The sequence below is a fragment of the Eubalaena glacialis genome, chromosome 5 (genome assembly GCF_028564815.1).
Source record: "Eubalaena glacialis isolate mEubGla1 chromosome 5, mEubGla1.1.hap2.+ XY, whole genome shotgun sequence".
In the NCBI taxonomy this organism is placed as follows: domain Eukaryota; kingdom Metazoa; phylum Chordata; class Mammalia; order Artiodactyla; family Balaenidae; genus Eubalaena; species Eubalaena glacialis.
The window spans coordinates 109699700-109722641 of NC_083720.1; the positions used below are offsets into that span (position 1 = coordinate 109699700).

Consider the following 22942-nt stretch of genomic DNA (forward strand, 5'->3'; position numbering starts at 1 on the left):
CTACATACAAGAAGATTGACAAAATAAAATCCTTTACTCATGACTACAGGGACAACCAGTGGGGTAATAAATGATCACAGAATGCTGTAGAGGGTCCAGAAGGAGCCTTTAATCATTCCTTGGATACAGATTGGAGTTCAGTGTGGCTCAGATATATGATCCAAGGTTTTAAAAGTGCGTATGAGTTTGCCAGGGAAACAAGGATGGGTGGGAAGGAGAAGGGCAGCCCAGGTAGAGGGAACTGAATATGTAAGTGTAAAGAGCTGTGAAAGAATGATTGCATTCTTTTAGTTCAGTACAATTAGAGTTTACAGTATGTTTGGCACAGTAGTAGGAGATAAGGTGGGAAGATGACATAAAATACCTTCTCAGCCATGTTAAAGAAAATTGACTTGGACTTCCCTGGTGGCGCAGTGGATAGGAATCTGCCTGCCAGTGCAGGGGACACGGATTCAAGCCCTGGTCCAGGAAGATCCCACATGCAGCAGAGCAGCTAAGCCCGTGCACCACGACTACTAAGCCTGCTTTCTAGACCCTGCATGACACAATTACTGAGCCCGTGTGCCACAACTACTGAAGCCCGCGCACCTAGAGCCCATGCTCCACAACAAGAGAAGCCACAACAAGAAGCCCGTGCACCGCAATGAAGAGTAGCCCCTGCTCGCCACAGCTAGAGAAAGCCCGCGCACAGCAACGAAGACCCAACACAGCCAAAAATAAATAAAATTTTTTTTAAAAAATTGACTTTATCCTGGTAATGAAGAGCCTCCGAAGGGTTCTAATCAGTAGAAGAGTGCCATGATAATGCCTTCACTATAGAAATGTCACGGAGGCTGTTCTGGTTTTCTACTGCTGCATAACAACCACCCCAAAATGTAGGGACATAAAACAACCATGTCGTTATGCTCACAGCCTGTGGGCAGAATTCATGCAGGGCACATAGGGACAGCTTGTCTCTGCTCTGCAGTGCCTGGGGCTTCAGCTGGGTTGGCTTGACAGGTGGCATTATTCTACTGGAGCCACATACCCAAGGCTTCAGTCCCTCTGCACATGGCATCTTATGTTTCTGGAACACCCAGGATGGTTCCTTCACTCACTTATCTGGCTCCTGGGCGAGGTACTGGTTGGTATCTCACCCTCCCCACCCCCCCTTCCTCTCTATGACTGGCTTGGGTCTCATAGCATCTCATCTCCAGTAATCAGACTTTTTACATGACACCTGGCTTCCCCCAAATGAACATTTCAAGAGACCAGAGGCAGCTTATGACCCAGCTTCAGAAACGCCACAGCACTGCCTCCACAACCTTCTGTTGGTTACACAGGGCCAGCTTAGATTCCTGTGGGAGGTTACTACATAAGGTGTGGATACCAGAGAAGTGGTTTATTAGGGACCATTTTTGGAGACTAGCTCCAAAGTGGTGGTGTGCAGACTGGACCAAAAGTGGGGTGAGGGTCAGATAGGAGGATGTTGAAGTTACCAGTGAGCAATAGGATCTGGTATAGGGTGGTAGAAAGAGGGGTGGAGAAGAGAAGACAGAGCTGAGAAATAGTTAGCAGATAGAATTGACAGGACCCTCTTTATCTTCTAGCATCTGGCACATAGAGGTACTTGGTGACTGCATGAATTAAAGAGGCTCATTAATTATAATGTAGATTATTTTTAGCTTCTTGCTCTATACCTGCATCAAAATAACCTATTTATTGCTTCCCAGTTATTCATTTACATATCATCAAACATTTTCTACAACCCTTTAAAGATTACTGGGTTGTATATTCATCAGTCTGGAAGGAAATTATGTAGTCAAATACTGTCTTCATAATAGCTTATTAGCTTTCTCATAGGTATATGTTGTAATGCCCTTATTATTTTGATTATTTTTAATATAAAATATTATATTTTAATACATTCTACTGTTGTGACAAAAGAGAGTTAATCTATTCTGCAGATCCTTGATTTAGAAGTATATGGTCGAACATTTGTTTGTAAACCCAAAGAAAAAGCCAAAAAATGAGTTGTTGCTAAGAGTACATGATTTTCATTCCAGATATCACTTTGCTTTATTATTTTGGGTGCTTTATTCAAAAGGGACTTTAGATTTAAATCTAGGTAAGTAGAACCAAATTCAATTTGGAAAGGTTGTCAACAATGAATTAGATCATATATCATCAAATTATCACCGCTACCACTCAAGTTCAAGAAGATTAGATAATGTACTTCATGAAATACGTAGTAAATACCCAGCAAAAAGTACTCACTAAATACGTAAAGGTACTACAGTATTTATTAAAGTACCTACTAAATTAAAAGTAGATCTACCATATGACCCAGCAGTCCCACTTCTGAGTATTTATCCAAAGGAAATAAAAACAGAATCTTGAAGAGATACCTGTATTGCTGTGTTGGCTGCAGCATTTTTCACAATAACCAAGATGTGGAAATATCCTGAATGAATGGATAGAGAGGTGCTATATACACACAATGGAATATTACTCAGCCATAAAAAGAAGGAAATCCTGCCTTTTGTGACAACATGGATGGACCTTGAGGGCATTATGCTAAGTGAAATAAGTCAGAGAAAGACAAATACTGTATCATCTCACTTATATGCAGACTCAAAAGTCAAACACATAAAAAGAGAGTTGAGTGGTGGTTACCAGGGGCTGGGAGTAGGGGAATCGGGGAGATGTTGGTCAAAGGGTACAAACTTCTAGTTATAAGATGAAAAAGTTCTAGAGACCTAATGTGACTAACAATTAACAATACTGTGTTATCTAAAAGTTCCTGAGAGTACCTCTTAAATTAAGTACATGCTAAGTACCAAATGAAAAAAATAAAAAGCAAAGAAAGAAATGGAGTGGATGTACTTTTCAAGTGTATCATAAGTCAGGATTTGAAAAACTTGAGCCATGGATTAAACTTGGATGTCTTAGCAAGAGTTGTGTATAAAATGTAATATTGTATTTTATTCAGATGCCTTGGTACATAACTCATTACTTATTTTTCTTTCCCCTGTATTTTCGGCAAGGTATTTGAAGCAGTAATAGCTTGGGTGAATCATGACAAGGATGTAAGGCAAGAATTTATGGCTCGGCTGATGGAACATGTACGATTACCTTTGCTTCCTCGGGAATATTTAGTTCAGGTAAAAGCATTTGCAAAACACATGAGTACACCTACTCCATGTCACTGGGCTGACAGCATGTAGATTCCTGTTACACAGTGGTAACTAGGCAGAGAGCAGTAAACGCACCTGCTGTCCTTGGCAGCTGCTAACTCTTGGGGCAGTTCCCAGTCTTACAGGTTTGCTTCTTCCCTATTTCTGATTTGAGTAAGCAAGTACTAGAGCTTATGGAGGCAGTATTTGTGGTGACTTAAGTACATGTAAATAAATGCATTTGTGGCTCTGTGTCACTGCTCTGCATCTCCTTTGCTTTCCTTTTGATAGCCTGCTCTGACTGCTCTGTAGAAATGGAATTTTGACGTTCGACCCAAATACTGTTTAATTTTCCTTCACAGTTTCAGTGGCTTGCATTTGGTTTCTGTCTTTACTTCTAAACTGAGGAAAACCAGGTTATTTGAAATAAATAGCAATAAATGGATCTTTAGTGGTCTCTGAACAATTTTAAATTTATTGTTTTATTATTAACATTCTACTAGGAACATTTCAACATTTTAATTTATAATTGAAACCATCTAATGAAACATTTCTTTATTAGGAGATTAGAGCTGATCATTTTAGAATTTCTTGAAGCCTCATAATTTGTGGTAATCTGTGTAATCATTGGTGCTCTGCCTTTAAGAAAATGAACAGAAAAAATCTGTCCTGCACTTGATGTCAGGGATAGGAAGGACAAGTTTTATTTGTGGTGTAGGCACATTGTTATAAAGTATTTTGAATTCCTTTTCTGGATATTTTATTTGTGTTTTAAAAAGACGTCTTTAATTTGTAAATATTTCCTCCCCCACCTGAAGGACTCATTATCTAAATTTTCTTATTTTTCTTACTATTTGGCTTAGTGTTTAAAGATAACAAATAGGTGAACATAATATTATCCAAAGATTATTCTGTAGCTGACATTGAAGTATATAATTTTCATTGCAATTCTTCTTTATTACTTATAAATACTTTGCTCTGCAGACCAGATACTTGAGCATTTGGGGGCATCATTTACTTTTCTTTTAGTGATATTTATAAACTTTCCTCTGTGACTTTTAGACTGAACCAGGGAGGATAGTTATTGCTTTTTTCCTCTACTTTACTTGTTTCTTTGTCAGTCTTATCATGAAGTAGCTATCCCCTCATGGGGTGGGTCTGATTTCTTCTTCCAGAGGGTTGAGGAAGAAGCACTGGTGAAGAACAGCAGTGCTTGCAAAGATTACCTCATTGAAGCTATGAAGTATCATCTGCTACCAACAGAGCAGCGTATATTAATGAAGAGTGTCCGGACCCGACTGAGGACACCCATGAACCTTCCCAAAGTAGGATCTGCTGTTCATACTTGTTACTACCTCATCTGAAAGGCCCATAGTGAGGCTGTTAATATTTTACTCATCTGATTTTCCATGTGCCCAGGAATTCATTGAAGTGTATATAATTCAACTTCTCTATTGATTTTGTCTGTGGAGGGTGGGGATTGTTTGACTCACTTAATCGTTATAAACCACTTGATGTCACTCTTCTGGAACAGAGGCAACTGGTATTTGTCCCTTCTGAGTTTTTTTTAGCTCTTTACAAAGGTTTCTTTGTAAGCTACATGTTTGGATAATAACTGAGAACCGACTAGTTTCACAGAATTGCTAAGAACTTAGGATGCTAGCTTGTTCTTTTTGTTTCTTCCTATTGTCTGTTGTGTACTATTTGATGGTTCACTCACACATCATACATAGTCATTTCAGTGTAGATTTTCCATATGTTTTCCCAGATCTCCAGTGTTCATGTAATTCCTCTGTGAAAGTTCATATTCTACCTTTATCTTTTTCGTTGAAGCCATTCACGTCTTACTGATTTAATTTTCCTTACGAATAACCCCTCATCTCTGTCTCTCTGTTTGCAGTTCCTTCTGCTCTGTTTGCATCTTTACAGTACTAGGAGACCAGCACTTTAAGCACCATTTTGTGTATGGTCTAATCAGAATGACCCATAATGTAATGCTTTTATTTATGTATTGATTTTTAGCTCTCATGTGTGTTTGGGGCAATGATGAATTAAGAAATAAGACTTAATCTGTTATCCACTGTTTTCTTATATCACCTTTAGTTATTACTTTATCTTTCCATTAAATTAAATCTTTTAAATTCTTTCACTTTAATGCTTTTATTTAGTGTTTTTTCAATTTTATTTTTTTTTGGAGTCTACATTTTAATTGCTTCAAATCCATATTAGTAGTGTTTTTCTGTTTTGCCCAGTGTTAACAAGAGTTCTCAATTTAGAACCAACTGTATTTTGCCAGTGTGCTACTCCCTCCTTTTTTCTAGATCATTAGTAAATATTTTAATTTAAAATGGACTTTAGTGCTCTCCCTGGTGATACCTCATTAGAAATACCCACTTACCAACATAGTCCATTTGTAGGAAGTTTCAGTCTATATGATTATGTTTATTATGTAAGCCAAAAAGTAAATAATTTGGCATATAACATCTATTGAGATTCAGGATCTATATAGATTCAAATTTGGCATGATTTTTTTTTTAACATCCCTCTGCGTGTTACTCATCATTTCATAGGCTCCTGGAAGTTCAAATGCTTTTCTCAAAATATTCTAAATTTTTACTGAGAATTATTATCACTTAAAAAGTATTTACAAGGCACTCACTTCCTACCCTATTTTGAAAATTGGTATTTGCCGTTTTTAAATTTTCTGATCTCTCCTCAGTTCTCCAAGATTTTTCAAAAATAATTGTAAGTGGCTCAGTAAGTACATTAGCTAGTTCCCTTAACACCCTAGTATGCATGCCATCTGGGTCTGCTGATTTTATAAGTGTTTACATTTTCCAAATACCCTTTTACCTCCTTTTATAAGTAGTCATCTCTATAAGTCTTCATTACTTCATATTTGTCCATATTATTTGGTGTCAGTTTTTGTTCTTACAAAAAAATAGATTTATAAAAGTTGTTCATAGCCTTAGCCCATTTGAATTATTATTTCTTTTATGCTGGTCTTTTTAACTTCCTTCTAAATAGCTTGTTTTATCTTTAATACTTTTTAAACATTTCATATTTGTAAAAGATCTCTTCTTAACTTGCATATTCCCTCTGCTGGCATCTTTAGCTTTGCTATCTTTAGCTATGCCTTAACCTTTAGAGTGAAAACTAATTCTCTTCTAATTTCTGTAATAAGCATGTCACTTTTGAAAACATTCTAAAGAGTCTTTGGTAAAATCCTATCAAGTATTTTCGCTTATGTAGAGTTGTGATCATCTGTTCAGTTGACACTCTCTGGGCTTCTCAGGTTGTGGCTTTGGAGTGACCCTCCTAACTGTATTAAACTTTCAGTTTCTCAGTTCTTTAGCTCTGATTTTGTGGTGGGTATGCTGATCCATGAAGGTTCTCTTCTGTTCTCTCAGGGTGGCTGGGGAGGAGGGTTGCAGACCTGACAGGTAGCAGGGAGCTACTCAGCTCCTGATTGTGCATTTGCATAGTCTCTCCTCAAAGTTTATTTATCTGCACATGTTTTTGCAAAAGTGCTTGTGTTGGACACTTTTTTCAATAGCACTGTTTGTCATTTTAGAGTGGTTGTACTCAAGATTAATTCTAAATAGGTAGGTAAGAATGAGGCAAAGATTAATTTCTCTTGCTGACATATCATAATCGTGGTAAGACCTATGAGACAAAATGTGGTAGCAATGCTGGAATAATAGATAATGTTTCTACCATGACAGTGACTAATTAGGCTCTGATTCTGTGGATGCATACTAATTTGCATGAAAGATCTTTTTATATCTCAGGTATTAGTTTTGTATCGTCAGTAAACCGTCTTGCGATTGTGTAAGGCACTCTTGGATTTGGACAGTATAATGAAAAACTGTATATGTTTTGCTACTGTGCTTTGTTGTTAGCTTCTTTTTATCTTTGGAATCTGTATTTTTACAAATGCTATCTTATTATTTCTGTATATATATTTTTCTTTTTTTTTACCCGGGATATCTATTAAGATTTCCAGTTGGAAAATTATGAAACTTGGTATTTCAGGAGGCAATTTTAAACTAATATTTAATAAGTGAAGAAAATGAAAGAACAAAGTTTAATTGATCTACATTTCAGGATGGTCACTTGAATTTGTGTAACTCCCGACCTCTTGCCTTCCTTAAATACATCACATTTAACTTTTCCATACAAATGTCTTCCCAGTTTTCTATTCCTTTGCATTAGCATAAACTAGTATGATGTTTCTCAGATCAGGTGTCACAAATAATTGGGGTGTCAGAGTCATGACACCTCTTTCGATGCTAGTAGCACAGTGGTTTTTATCACCGTCTCTTGATCTCATACAAATATCCCTGCTCTCCTGCTCTTGTCTTCCCATTATACATTCTTCCTTTCCCCATTATCTCTGATTCCTGGAGTTCCAAATCCTCACCCCATTTTACTTCTCTTGGGTGAGTAAAGGACAGATATTACTACCTTTCTCTATATTCGGTAGCACATATTCCCTTCCATCCTCATTTTGATCTACAAGAAGTGAACTATTGTGTGGAAATCACAAGATTCATAGTTGAGAATCATGAAATCTAATAAACTGTATTGTTTCTCAAGGATTATTTGAAAAGTATTCCCTTCAGAGATTTTTTTAAACTGATCTTCATCAGAGATGTTAACCAAACCTCTTTCAACTGTTGTCTAACTGCCGGGCAGAGTTTAAAAGTTAAGCACAGGTAGGTCTTCTGTAGACCTCTAGATACAGGATTGATCTTACTGTCTGTTGCACCTCTGTGATTTCATAACCTTGCCCCTCCCTTTTTTCCCTTTGGGATTAGGAGGGAAGGATATTGCAGATTTTCTTTGTTAATTCTTCCTTTTATTTATTTGTATTCAACACTAGAGGAATGGCAGGTCTGAAAAAAATTATATAACTGTGCTACATTCAGTCTTCTTTTTAAGACCTTTAAAATTCTTTATACTTTCCAGTAAATAAATTACTAAAATAGGCTTCTTTTTAGAAACAAGATTTATTCTGATTTCTGTGTACCCATCTTTCTATAGTTCCAAGTACAGGTAGGTCGTTGCTCAGTCAAGGTTGCAAACCTTCCCTTTTTGTATGCATGAGTCATTCCATCTTCTGTTTGTTTTGATTTTTTGTTTCTTTTGAACATCCGTTTTTCCTGTCATCTCACTTTTCCCTTGACAGGTCCTTGCCATTCTTTACAGTGTTCTACACGTGACATCATTAACTTTTACGTTCTTCTGAATTGACAGCTGTGTTTTCAGTGTTTCCAAAGAGTGCCCAGTGTGCCCACTTACACTCATTAAAAGACAAACACATTGATTGCTAAATCCCATCTATCTCTCAAGGTTCCACTCCCTCCAGGAAGCTTTCACTAAATTATGGCTATGTTTCATTTTCTGATCAGGAATAGCAATTAATGTCTATAACCAATCATAGCTTTCTGGTCACATATAATTGTATATAGTTCTTGAAGTACTTTAGAGTCTTGTCTCCTTAGTGATATCTAATAGTTCTTGGGGGTAGAGACCCTGTCTTACATTTCTTATGTAGAACATCTTAGCACAGTTCTGATCAAATATGGAAGATAGGCACTTAATAAATAGTTGTTGGATTGAATTGAAGAAGTTTATCGACCTCACTTATTCTCAGTGCTGGACTGTTGTTCATTCATTCGTTATGATTTCTAGTATCTCCATTATCTGTCCTCTTGGTTGTTTTATTTGTGGGGCATCCAGGGAGGTCTCTTTACTTGACATCTGGGAATCTGTGCTCTCTTGTGAACAATTCAATTAGTCCTCCTTTTTCAATAGGTTTTTTTTTCCTTCTTCCATCTTTCTTTAATACCTTATTGTCCTTTTCATCTCACCTACCCCCTAACATAAATTTCACTTCTGTCTGCTTTCCTAGATTGTGGAGATCTAATCCCTGGTCCTTACAAAGCTGGGATCTAGTTTATAGCAAGCCCTATGACACTGCAGCCTTGCCAGTGCTGACTGCCTGCTGTTTTTGGCTTAAATACTGCTTTTGCTTGAAGGATCAGAAACTTAGTTTCTGATATCCTTATTTTTGACTAAATGTGCTAGAAAATAGAACTGTAGTTCTAACGTACATGTGTCCCCTTTGTTGATGTTTATTAAATGTTGATGAGGTGGTTGTTTTCCCCCAGCTCCCCCTACCATCTTCATCCTAATATTCTCCACGTCATTGTCTTTGTAAGACATTTTAAATCCCTGAATATGCAGTAGTTGTTGGTTCAAGTGCCTCTACTTCTGCCCTTGCAGTTAATGGTGGTGGTTGGGGGCCAAGCACCAAAGGCTATCCGCAGTGTGGAATGCTATGACTTCAAAGAAGAACGATGGCACCAAGTAGCAGAATTGCCTTCCAGGAGATGTAGGGCAGGTAAGCATCATGCATTGCGGTCATTTCCCTATTGCTGGGTCATTGGGAGCTTCTGTCTCAGGTCTTATTTTATTAACTAGAAGAATCTTTATTGGAAAAGCTTTGATTAAAATAGCCATGTGATTACAGAGTGATTGAGGAGCACCGTGCAACTCATAAGACATCGATGGGGATAGCTGCTCTGTCTTCAATTTACATATTTTTCTGATTCTCTAGTATAAAGTGGAGTAGCTAGCAATTTGCTGCATATTTTCCCAGTTACCTTTGCTGAAGTGTTGAGAATTCTTTAGGTTGGGACCCTTAATTCTAAGAGATTCCTGACTTAGCTAATAAGCCACAGTTTCCTTTTTCCAAGCATCTGTTTTACAAACATTTGTTGAAATAGACTTTATTTATCCAAAACTGTGATCAGAAGGGGCAGTTGCAAATTCTAAGGATTCTTCCTGTGACTCAAACCTGGATCCATAAATCATAGCTCCCATAGCAAATGAGTTCTAAGTGGAACAGAACATTTCTATCATGGTAGTCCTTTAACAATATATCCTAGAAACTGTTACATAACAGCATAGAGTTAACTCATTCCTTTCGAGCTGTCTAGTATGTTGGACAGGGATCTGGATGTAGTATAATTTTTACTAGTTTTTAATTGAACATTAAAATTGTTTTTAATCTTATGTTATAAATAGTACTGCAGTGAATTCCTTATACATACATTATTATGTATGTATGCTAATATATTTTAGTGGGATAAAACTCTAGAACTAGAATTAATGATTAAAAGAGTATGCAAGGAAGATATACCAATTATTACTTCCACTAACAGTAAAATATGAAGGTACAAATTTCCCTACATACCCTAGAACACCTTATAATTAAATTGAGTTTTGCAATCTGGTAGGTGAAAAATGCTATCTCATTATCTACTTTGCACTTTTATTGTGAGGAAAGTTAAACATCTTTCTGAATGGTCAGTTCATGATTCTTGCCATTTTTTTATTATACTATTTTATTGATTTGATACTTTAAGGGAAGTAGTCTTTTTGTCTGTCATTTGTGGTGTGAATGTTTATTTGTATTAATCTTTTATCTTCTGACTTTACTTGCATTATTTTTGTGTTATTTTTGCCATTTAACAATGTTACTTTTTATGAATTCCTGTACATCAGAATTTTGTCCTTGGACTTAAAGATTTGTTTCTCGTGTAGAAAAAGCCTTACTCAGAAATTATTTGTGTGTGTGTAATTCCCTAATATTAATATCTTATAAAACTGTGATGCAGTTATCAAAACTAAGAAATTAGCATTGGCATATTACTATTACTTAGTATGGTATTCTCTAGGTCCACCCATGTTGCTGCAAATGGCAGTATTTCATTCTTTGTTATGGCTGAGTAATATTCCATTGTATATATAACACATCTTCTTAAACCAATCATCTGTTGATGGGCAGTTGGGTTGTTTCCATGTCTTGGCTATTGTATTGGGTTGGCCAAAAAGTTCATTCAGGTTTTTCCATAAGGTTACAGAAAAACCCGAACGAACTTTTTGGCCAACCAAATAAATAGTGCTACTCTGAACATTGAGGTGCATGTATCTAAACCACAGACTTACTGTATCTTATCATTCTTTCTATTAATGTTCTTATTCTAGTTCAGGATCCCACATTGAATGCATGCATGCATTTATTTATAATTGAAGTATAGTTGATTTACAATATTGTGTTAGTTTCAGATATGCAGCAAAGTGATTCACTTATATTTATTTTAGACCATTTTCCATTATACATTATTACAAAATATTGAATATAGTTCTCTGTGCTATACAGTAAATCCTTGTTGCTTATCTATTTTATGTGTAGTAGTTTGTATCCGTTAATCCCATACTCCTAATTTATCCCTTTGGTAACCATAAGTTTATTTCCTATGTCTGTGAGTCTCTTTTGTATGTAGATTTGTTTGTTTCATTTTTTTAGATTCCACATTTTAAGTGATGTCATGTAGTATTTGTCTGTCTGACTTTACTTAGTATAATATTCTCTAGGTCCACCCATGTTGCTGCAAATGGCAGTATTTCATTCTTTGTTATGGCTGAGTAATATTCCATTGTATATATAACACATCTTCTTAAACCAATCATCTGTTGACGGGCACTTGGGTTGTTTCCATGTCTAGACTATTGTATTGGGTTGACCAAAAAGTTCGTTCAGGTTTTACCATAAGGTTACAGAAAAACCCGAACGAACTTTTTGGCCAACCCAATAAATAGTGCTACTCTGAACATTGAGGAGCATGTATCTTTACAAATTACAGTTTTCATCTTTTCCAGATATATGCCCAGGAGTGGGATTGCTGGATCATATCGTAGTTATATTTTCAGTTTTTTAAGGAAACTCCATACCATTTTCCATACTGGCTGCACCAATTTACGTTCCCACCAACAGCAGGGTTCCCTTTTCTTCACATCCTCTCCAGCATTTATTATTTGTAGACTTTTTGATGATAGCCATTCTGACCACTGTGAGGTGAGACCTCTTTGTGGTTTTGATTTGCATTTCTCTAATAATTAGAGATGTTGAGCATCTTTTTCATGTGCCCGTTGGCCATCTATATATCTTCTTTGGAGAAATGTCTATTTAGGTTTCTGCCTATTTCCTGATTGGGTTGTGGGGGTTTTTTTTGACTAGTATGAGCTATTTGTATATCTGGGTTATTAACTCCTTGTCAGTCGCATCGTTTGCAAATATTTTCTCCATTCCGTAGGTTGTCTTTTATTTTGTTGATGGTTTCCTTTGCTGTGCAAAAGCTTTTAAGTTTGATTAGGTCCTATTGTTTATTTTTGCCTTTATTTCTTTTGCCTTGGGAAACTTCTCTAAGAAAATAATGCTATGATTTATTTCCAAGAATGTTTCACCTATGTTCTCTCCTAGGAGTTTTATGGTATCATGTCTTACATTTAAGTCTTTAAACCATTTTATGTTTACTTTTGTATATGGTGTGAGGGAGTGTTCTAATTTCATTGATTTACATGCAGCTGTCCAGCTTTCCCAACACTGCTTGTTGAAGAGACTGTCTTTTCTCCATTATACAGTTTGGTCTCCTTTGTCGTGGATTAATTGACCATAGGTGTGTGGGTTTATTTCTGGGCTCTCTGTTCACTTCCATTGATCTATATGTCTGTTTTTGTGCCAATACCATGCTGTTTTGATTACTGTAGCTTTGTAGTAGTGTCTAAGTCTGGAAGAGTTATGCCTCCAGCTTTGTTCTTTTTCCTCAGGATTTCTTTGGCATTTCTGGGTCTTTTGTGGTTCCATATAAGTTTTAGTATTATTTGTTCTAGTTCTTTGAAAAATATCATGGATATTCTGATAAGGATTGCATTTAATCTATAAATCATATGGTCATTTTAACAATATTAATTTTTCCAAGAGCATGAGATTTCTTTCCAGTTCTTTGAATTATCTTCAGCTTCCTTTATCATTGTTTTATAGTTTTCAGTGTATAGGTCTTTCATCTCCTTGGTTAAGTTTATTCTTAGGTTGTTGGGATTTTAAATGGGTTTTTTTTTTTTTACTTTATCTTTCTGATACTTTGTTGTTGTGTAAAGGAATGCAACAGATTTCTGTATATTAGTCTTGTATCCTGCCACCTTGCTGAATTTATTTGTTCTAATACTTTTCGTGTGGAGTCTTTAGGGTTCTCTATATAGCGTGTCGTGTCATCTGCAAATAGTGACAGTTTTACCTCTTCACTTCCAATTTGGATACATTTTATTTCTTTTTCTTGTCTGATTTCTGTGGCTAGGACTTCCAATACAATATTGAATAGAAGTGGTAATAGTGGACATCCTTGTCCTGTTCCTGAATTTAGCAGGAAGTTTTTCAGCTTTTCACCGTTGAGTATTATGTTGGCTGTGGCTTTGTCATAAATGGCTTTTATTATGTTGAAATATGTTCCCTTTATACCCACTTTGGTGAGAGTTTTTGTCATGAGTGGATGTTGAATTTTATCAAATGCTTATTCTGTGTCTATTGATATGATCCTGTGGTTTTTTTCTTTCCTTTTGTTAAGGTGGTGTATCATATTGATTGATTTGCATATGTTGAACCATCCTTTTTACCCTGGAATGAATCCAGCTTGATCATGAGATATGATCCTTTCTCTGTATTGTTGGATTTGGTTTGCTAATATTTGTTGAGGAATTTTGCATCTGTATTCTTCAGAGATATTGACCTGTAATTTTCTTTTTTTGTAGTGTCTTTGTTTGGTTTTGGTATCAGGGTGATGGTGCCCTCATACGATGGCTTTAGAAGTGTTCCTTACTCTGTAATTTTTTGGAATAGTTTGAGAAGGCTAGGTAAGCTGTATGGTCCTGGCCTTTTGTTTGCAGGGAGTTGTTTTCATTACAGATTCTATTTCACTTCTAATAATCAGTCTGTTCAAATTATCTGTTCCTTCTTGACTCAGTTTTGGCCAGTTATATGTTTCTCGAAACTTTTCCATTTCTTCTAGGGGGTCCAATTTGTCATTATATAACTGTTCACAGTATTCTCTTATGATTTTTTTGTATTTCTGTGGTTGTTATTTCTCCTCTTTCATTTCTTATTTTATTTGGATCCACTCTCTTTTCTTCTTGGTGAGCCTAGCTAGAGGTTTGTCAATTTTGTTTATCTTTTCTAAAAACCAGCTCTTGGTTTTATTGATCTTTCCTGTTGTTTTTTTGATCTTCATTTTCTTCATTTCCTCTTTTATCCTTATTATTTTTCCTTCTGCTGACCTTGGTTTTGTTTGTTCTTCTTGTTCTGATTCTTTTAGGTGATAGGTTAGGTTTTTTATTTGAGTTTTTTTCTTGAGGAAGGCCTGTGTGGGTATGAACTTCTCTCTTAGAACTGCTTTTGCTGCATCCCATAGATTTTGTAAGGTTGTGTTTTTCATTGTCATTTGTCTCAAAGCATTTTCTGATTTCTTATTTGATTGCATCAGTGACCATTGGTTTTTTAGTAGCATGTTGTTTAGTCTCCATGTGTTCGGTTTTTTCCCGTTTGTCTTTTTGTGGTTGATTTCTAGTTTTTTACAGTATCAGTTTTTTACAGTATCTCTTTTGCCATTTTAATTATGAAATGTGTTGGTGTGGGTGTGATTGGGTTCATCTTGTTTGGGACCCTCTGTGCTTCCTCTACCTGGATATCTGTTTCCTTCTTAAGTTTGGGAGGTTTTCAGCCATAATTTCTTCAAATACATTTTTGAGCCCTTTTTCTCTTTCTGCAACCCCCCTATTTTGCGTAGGTATGCTTTATATTATCCCATAGATCTTGTATGTTACTTAGGTTTTTATTGTTTGTTTTTTTTTTCATTTGTCTTTCTGTCTGCTGCTCTGATTGGGTGATTTCCATCATTCTATCTTCCAGATCACTTATTCGTTCTTCTGCATTATTTAGTCTACAGTTCATTGCCTCTGGATTTGTTTTTATCTCTGCAATTGAGTTGTCTAGTTTTGACTGGTTCATTTTATAGTTTCTAGTTCCTTGTTATAGTGATCTGCATTTCTATCGATAATCTTTAATTCCTTCAGCATCTTTATTACCTCCTTTTTGAACTAGGAGTCTGGTAGATTGGAGAGGTCTGTTTCATTATTTGTTCTTTCAGGGGATTTCTCTTGTTCTTTTAATTGGGAGTAGTTCCTCTGCTTTCTTATTTTACTTGACTTTGTCTCTATGAATTTAGGAGAAACAGTTGTCTATTGTGGTCTTAAAGGGCTGTTTTTATGTGGGAGCATCCCTGTGTAGACTGTGTAAGTCCAATATTTTTGGTGCAAGGGCTGTATGCCAGCCATATCTTTCCTCAGAATGTGCTGGCCATTATCCCCTTGATAAGGGGGTGTGATTGGAGTTGTGGTGTCTAGAGCCTGCCCTGGATATTGGGCACAGCCTCCTCTTTTCTCTGTGGATGTCACAGCCTTGTCAGGGGCAAGGTCTGCTCCCCAGTTGTTTGAGTAGAAACCCTGAGTCTCAGATTTGATATGGCTCCGTTGCCCTTGCTCTGTTGCAAAGGAGGTGAGTGCTGAAGCAAGTGAGGCCCATGTGGTCACAGTGAACCTATGCACTGCCTCTGCAGCCATCTGCAGTTCTGCCCAGAAGCAGCCCAAGGTCGTGTCCCTTTCTCCACTGTGTTCGTCCCAGATCTAGTGCTAGGCTATGGTGTGTGGTGTGGAGTGGGCTGGTGCTGGGGGCTGGGGGGCTGTGGCTGCAGAGTCAAGGTGGTTGTGCTGCCACCTGGGACCTGGGCTGCCTCTGTGGCAGGCCTCTCCCAGGACTTGTCTGCACTAGATCTGGCTCCAAGCTTCAGTGTGGTCTGGGCAGAACTAGAGTGCTCCAGCCAGAAAAGGAACCCATGTATATTCCTCCCAAGGGGCTGTCCACCCAAGACATGCATTTCTGTGGTGTGACCCAGTGTGTGCACCAACAATGTCCACTGGATCTGGACCCTCCCCCGTGGTGTGAATGCTGACAGTGGGCTCTGAGGTTTGATAAGGCCATACCCCAGGCCCTCCAAGCTGTCTCCATGCAAGTAGACAGAGTCCTCTTTCCGGGCCCGTCTGCCCAAGACTCAGCATCTAGCCGCTGTGCATACTAGCACCCCTGCCCATCATGCATTTCAGACTGGGAAGCATGGCGAGGTTGCAGCTATCAGCTCTGCTCTGATTGCTAGTAAACCAGCACCCACACACTCCTTGAGAGCAGAGACCAGGCCCCTCTGAGACAGGCTGGGACCTGGGACTTGGGACCCTTTACTGCAGTGCTTGTACCTGGACAAACATCTCCTTGAGCAACAGAATACAAAGAAACTCTAAGGGACTAAAAATAACTGCGCACCTGCGTAGTCAGGGTAATTATGAATAATAAGGCCAAAACCCAACTGCCACTTCTGAAGTGCTAGGAGCAAAAGCAGGGTACTGGGCATGATCCCTGCACACACCACCACCAAGGGGTGGGCAGACCACCTAAGCCACGCCTCCAGCCCAAGCCACCAATGTGCCCCCACCCTCACCCCATTTAAGGAAACAGCTTCCCTCTCCTCAGGCAGCAAGAAAGGGAACCTGTTACTTGTTTTTGCTCCCTCGTGCTAAGCACAAGTCCCAATAAAGCCTTGCCTGAATTCCTCATCTGGCCTCTTATCAATTTCTGTTGCTTAAAGAGTCCAAGAACCCGGGTCTGTAACACCTCCAGTCCCTCTATCTGTCCTGGCAGACTTCGTAGCAGGCAGAGGGGCTCCCCAGGGCGAGGTCCTGCCCGCGTGGACCTTCCCTCCTTCACAGATCCCTCCCAGGGGTGCCAGTCCTGTTCTGAATGCCTTTTTCCCCCCATCCTGCCGGGTTATGTGGAGATCTTTCTTGCAGCTTTGGTTGTAAAAGAGATCTTCTGCCAGTTTCCAGTTGGTTTTCTGTGAGAATTGTTCCACATGTAGATGTATGTTTGATGCATTTGTGGGTGAGGTGAGCTCCATGTCCTCCTACTCTGCCATCTTGATCCTCCCTTGTTATATTGCATTTAGTTGTCATGTTTTCTTAGTCTCTTCTGATCTGTGACAGTTCCGTAGTCTTTCCTTATCTTTCATGCCCTTGATTCTTTTGAAGAGCACTTGGTCTGGTATTTTTGAGTAGAAGGTCCAAAATTGAAAGCCATGGGAGATGTGTACAGGTTCAAGTAGTTGGAAAATATTGGCTCATTGTTTACATCTGTAAGTAAGCCTTTGAAGAAGCCAAGAGTCAAAATAGTACCTCAGCCCATGCCATTGCATTTCTCAGTAGTAGTAAGGAACACAATCTATTCATTCTATATTCTCGCTAATGAATAGCGTTTCTTAGGACCTATTCAACCAGGCTTCTCCAAAGGGGGACTTCTGTTCTGACAACAGCTGTAGACTGTTTGGAATGCAGTCTTTAGATGGTGGTAGCAGTTGGGTTGCACATGCATCATTAACTGCTATATTTCTTTTTCAGGGATGGTCTACATGGCTGGACTTGTTTTCGCTGTCGGTGGCTTTAATGGCTCCTTAAGGGTCCGCACTGTGGATTCCTATGACCCCGTGAAAGATCAGTGGACCAGTGTTGCTAACATGCGAGACCGGAGAAGCACCCTGGGGGCTGCTGTGTTGAACGGACTGTTATATGCCGTGGGAGGCTTTGACGGGAGTACAGGCAATTTTCTTTTATCTTTCCTACATTGCTGTTAGAATTAACATAGCGATCACATTTATGGAACAAGGCCTAGCAAAATTAGGAGACATTTGAATGTTTTAACAGGTATTGTGAAGATAAGTTTAAAATTTCCATCCAGAATTCCTTTAAATGATGTTAAGAGTGCTCAGTATGTAAATTTTCTTTCTCATGCTTCAGTGTCAGTCATCTTCCCAAGTTTAAAAAGCCAGTAAATGTCAGTAGCTTGCGTAGGAGCTCGCTGTTCCTCTTCGTCACATAATTGGATTTTGGCCCACTTTAATGCAGCTGAAGTATTTCCCCTACTAATACATATAAGGAACCTGAGGTGCAGTGCGTTGTGCTTTATTTATTACAGGGCTGTCCTCGGTGGAGGCTTACAACATCAAGTCTAACGAGTGGTTCCACGTGGCCCCCATGAACACGAGGAGGAGCAGCGTGGGTGTCGCCGTAGTTGGAGGTGGGTCGGCGGTTGTGAGTGGTTCTTCCCGTAACCCAGACTCTGGTTTTCTAAATGGGCAACCAAAGGGCCATTTAAAAGGGAAATAGTGGCTATTGGAAAACGCTAGTTATCCCTTTTTAAAATAAGGCACGCCCGCCCTCTGGTCCCCCTCCCTCTCTCTGTGTAACCTGTGTAATATTATTAACTGACTTTAATACAGTCATCTGGGGAACAAACCAGATGGCATGAATATGAAATTTTACATCTGGAGAAGGGCTGTTCAACCTTTAAGGGATGGGTTGCCACAGTTATTTATTTATATCCTACTTTGTCCCCCAAAAGAGTTTAATTAGTATGATTTTTTTTTTTTACTTGGTTGGGCAAATTTGTGGGTTCCCACCCCCCTCCCCATGGTGGGTATAATCCTCTGCACCAACTTTTCTTTTACCAGCTTTACTGAGATAGAATTCACATACCATACAATTCACGCATTTAAAGTATACAATCCAGTGTTCATCTGTCATAACAATTCATTTTAGAACATTTTTATTACCCCCCAAAGCAGTCCTACTCCCCTTGGCTATCATCCCCATCCTCCCAGCCCTCAGCAAACACTATCTAATTTTCTGTCTCTCTATAAATTTTCCACTTACAGACATTTCATATTAATGAAATCATACAGTATGTGGTCCTTTGTGACTGGCTTCTTTGACTTGGCATAATGTTCAAGGTTTGTTCATGCTGTAGCATTTTACCAGTACTTCATTTGTTTTTATTGCCAAATAATATTCCATTGTATACTGGTACTGACTTTTGATTCAACTTTTTTTTTCAATTTACTAAGATAACTTTGATATTTAATTTGGTTTTCCAGGATGTTCACTTACCAAATAGTGTTTATCCAAAGGTATACTGAGTGTACTCTCTTGTTCTGTCAGTCAGATTATTGATGAAAGTGTTAAATTAATATCATATATATTCTGCAGATCTTCATAATATGATTTGGTAAGTCCACCTATCACCATTAGGCAAGATTTTAAATAGTTCCTAATACTTTAAAGGTAAACTGTGCTACCAAGGAGGAAAATATATTATTTCCTAACTTGAAAAAATAGCTTTTTATGAATTTGGCTTTCTCTGTGATTCCATGTTTAGGTCTGCTTTATGCTGTCGGGGGTTATGACGGAGCTTCACGTCAGTGTCTCAGCACAGTAGAATGCTACAGCGCCACAGCAAACGAGTGGACCTATATAGCAGAAATGAGCACCAGACGGAGCGGAGCAGGTGAATAGGAACCTCATTTAGTAACTGAAGCATGGCAATGATGGAAAAGAATTAAACAAGTGAAATGGTGGCATCTCTTTATATTATCAGAAAATATATACTGATTTTAGTGCCACTGTTAAAATGTCTTTTGCATTATGCAGGTAGAGTTGGTAGGTAGCTGCACTTAAATTTCACTTTGTAAAATTTCTAAAGTGCTATATTAAAGGCTTCTGTTTCATTTAATTATATTGTTTGGCATTACTTTTAGGTTTTTGTTTTTAGTGCTTATTGGAGAACTTGCTTAATAATCAACTCCATATCCATTTCTTACAGATTTTATGCTCTAATATTGGTTTGCTTTTATCACGAAAGTTGTTTTCAAAAGAATTGTGTAAAGGACTTTCCTCTCTGTGTTTCACCTCCATATTATTTTTATTGTATTTGACATACTTTTTTAGAACAATAGTTCTTACTGAGATTCTCATTTGTAATTCTATTCATTTCTATTTCTTAGGCTGTATGCTTTAATATTGACTTTTAATATGAATAATCATTTCAAAAGTTTTATTTACAAGTCATTTGAAGAAACCCTAATATATTATAAATTTCTTGTCCCTTTTACTCTACTATTGTTTAGTTCTTTGTGTTTTACAGGTGTTGGTGTGCTAAACAACTTATTGTATGCTGTCGGGGGTCATGATGGCCCTTTAGTACGAAAAAGTGTTGAAGTGTATGATCCCGCCACCAACACATGGAGACAGGTTGCAGATATGAACATGTGTAGAAGAAATGCAGGTATCTATCTAGTTTATGATTATGAAATTTATACTGAATTATATTCAGAGTATCACTGTGTATTTCCATTGTTCTTTTACTGATCTGAGTTCCCTAATAGACTTGCTCTTTAAAGGCAGAAACTTTCAGAAACTTTTGTAATAATCCTATATAGTGAATGCCTAACATAGTGTCTGGATATAACAGGTTGATGTGATCCTTCTGTTAACTTATAATTTCTGTCAAAGTTTACTTTTTGGTGATGAATGTAGAGACTTAATTAGAGGAAGAACCCTCTTTATTTGATACTTGAATTCATTCATTCTTACCACAGACATGTTTGAGTGTCTACCTGTATCACATTCTGGAGCCCAGTTCTCAGGGAATTTAGTCTAGTTGAGTAAATATTTATACCAGATAAAAAAGCTAGTTGTTTGTCTGAATCTGGAGGGGAAGCCTGAAGAAGGTAACCTCAATTTAATACAGTTCAGGGTTTCTAGAAAATGGAAAAGCTAAAATAACAACAACAATAATTTTAAGAAAGCTGAGGTCTTCAAGATCTCTTAAGTAGGTAGGGAACTACCTACTTAAAAGGAAAATCTGTAGAAGGGGAATAGAAATGGAAAATAGATTCAGGGTACCTGGGTAGTCTTTTTGGGAAATTCTCATTTTCTTAAAAATGCCATTGTCTTCATGCCTGTTCCTATAATCCAAAATAAGTTCCTGATGATTCTCAAACTCACTGTATACCACTGGATGATGTTGCAAGATGCACCCTCCATCCCCCCAGAAATGTTCTTCTTAATTTCTCTTTAATTTAAATGTGATCACTAAGGGAGATAAGTATATGGGACTGCAAGAACTTGCTCAAAAGAGCAAAATATAAAATTAATTTACTTGACCTTTTACCTCATCCAACTGGTACAACTGGTACTTGGTGAAGTACTAAAACTCTCTCAGCTATGGATAGTCCAGAACTATTAATAGTAAGACCCACACATCTGGGCCCCAGCACATATGAAGTTAGAAAAGCATATGTGCATGTGCTTCCTGGATTAGGAAATTTATTTGCAATTTGAACTTTTGTTATTGTTTTCCTAAAGATTATTCTAATCTTATTTTTTCTCTACCCTTGTTTTATTGTTTTCAAATCAAAATTAGCTCATTTCTTCTAGCCATAAGAATAAGGAGATACTTTGTGTATGTAGAGCTATTGTCATCCTGCTCTTGCTTTTCAGGTATTTGAACTACTTTAAAATGATATGAGTTTGCTTCCTGTCGAGAGACTAGCATAGTAGCACAACAGAGTTTGAGTGAAGGAGATCCACTCCATTTGCACAGAAGATGCTATTGCTTTTAAATGCTGTGTAGAGATTTGGGCTCATTATTTTGTTACGTTAAAAATCTACAAGCACCTATTAATTGTGTTAGCAAAACTGTCTGTAAAGAGACCAGTGTGTGGGCAGCACCCTTCTGGATGTTTTGATGCCCTGTAGTACCAGTTCATAAAAGCTCTGAATTGTGTTTAAAATTATTAAATATACTTTTAAAAAATAAATTGAAATAAAGAGCTTTTAAAAGGTGTTTATCTTTTCACTCAGCAGTTTTCTTTGTAAACATTTATATTAAGAAAATTGTTGCACAAGTATGCAAAATGTGCAAGAGAGATCCTTGGTCATTGTAACATTATTGATAAGAGCAAAAAAGCTGAAAATAATTTAAAATCCATCAGTAAAAGACAAATTATGGTATTATCATACATGGAATACTATGCAGCCATTAAAAATTATGTAGATCTGTATTTATTAACTTGGGGTAATGTCCAAGGTATATATTGTTTGGTGGGAGTGAGTAAAAAGTAGCATGTGTAGTATGAGCTACTTTGGGGTTAAAAAAAAGGAGTGTCTGAGTATATATGTGTAGAAAAGAGCCAGAATTTCGATGATCAGGATTCTAAGCAGTATAGGATTAGTGGTGGACTTTTTTTCTTTATACTTTTCTAGATGTTTTGAATTTTGCAAAAATACAAAAAATATATTATTCTCATAATAATTAAATAAATAATACTGTTTTCCCTTTTAAAGGAGATAAAATGGTTGACCAGTCAGTATAATAATTAAAATTCAGAATCATTTTTACCTTCTACTAATATATATATTTATTTTTCCTTTTTCCTTAGGATTTCCTTAGAAGCTGACTTTGGGAGAGTTACTAACCTTCTTTGACTTTTAATTTTCTATTGTTTTTCATAAAATGGGGATTAAAATAGTTTCTAACCTGTAAAGTAAGGTTATTGTGAAGGTTAAATGAAATAATGCATATATAAAGCATCTACTGCATAAGTAACATGAGTAGAAGCTTACAGTTAGTATTAGATTCTCACATATAAAGGAATTCTTTTCGGGTTCCCCCATCTTCTCTCCTTGCCTCTTTCCAGGAAGTACGTGTCTCTGGATCACCTCACCAGACACGTGCAGGGATACTTATATTCGTCCAAATTTTTAAAATAATTGTTTTCTCTCTGTGTAATTTTTTTAAAGGAGTTTGTGCAGTTAACGGTCTGTTATACGTAGTTGGAGGGGATGATGGTTCCTGTAACTTGGCATCAGTAGAATATTATAACCCAACAACTGATAAATGGACAGTTGTGTCATCTTGTATGAGCACAGGGAGAAGTTACGCAGGT

At 37.3% G+C, this 22942-nt stretch overlaps 1 protein-coding gene across 3 annotated transcripts in view; it reads left to right on the plus strand.

Annotated features, from left to right (window-relative positions):
- The window catches only part of KLHL2 (kelch like family member 2), a 127931-nt gene that overhangs the window by 102756 nt on the left and 2233 nt on the right, over positions 1-22942 (plus strand). For 2 of the 3 annotated variants that reach the window (XM_061191570.1, XM_061191572.1), the window contains 8 exons: positions 3027-3143; positions 4331-4480; positions 9447-9564; positions 17559-17756; positions 18133-18234; positions 19372-19500; positions 20137-20277; positions 22797-22940. In XM_061191570.1, coding sequence (XP_061047553.1) covers positions 3027-3143; positions 4331-4480; positions 9447-9564; positions 17559-17756; positions 18133-18234; positions 19372-19500; positions 20137-20277; positions 22797-22940 — 1099 coding nt within the window. The remainder of the gene's footprint in view (positions 1-3026; positions 3144-4330; positions 4481-9446; positions 9565-17558; positions 17757-18132; positions 18235-19371; positions 19501-20136; positions 20278-22796; positions 22941-22942) is intronic. The other variant, XM_061191571.1, reaches the window with a different exon arrangement.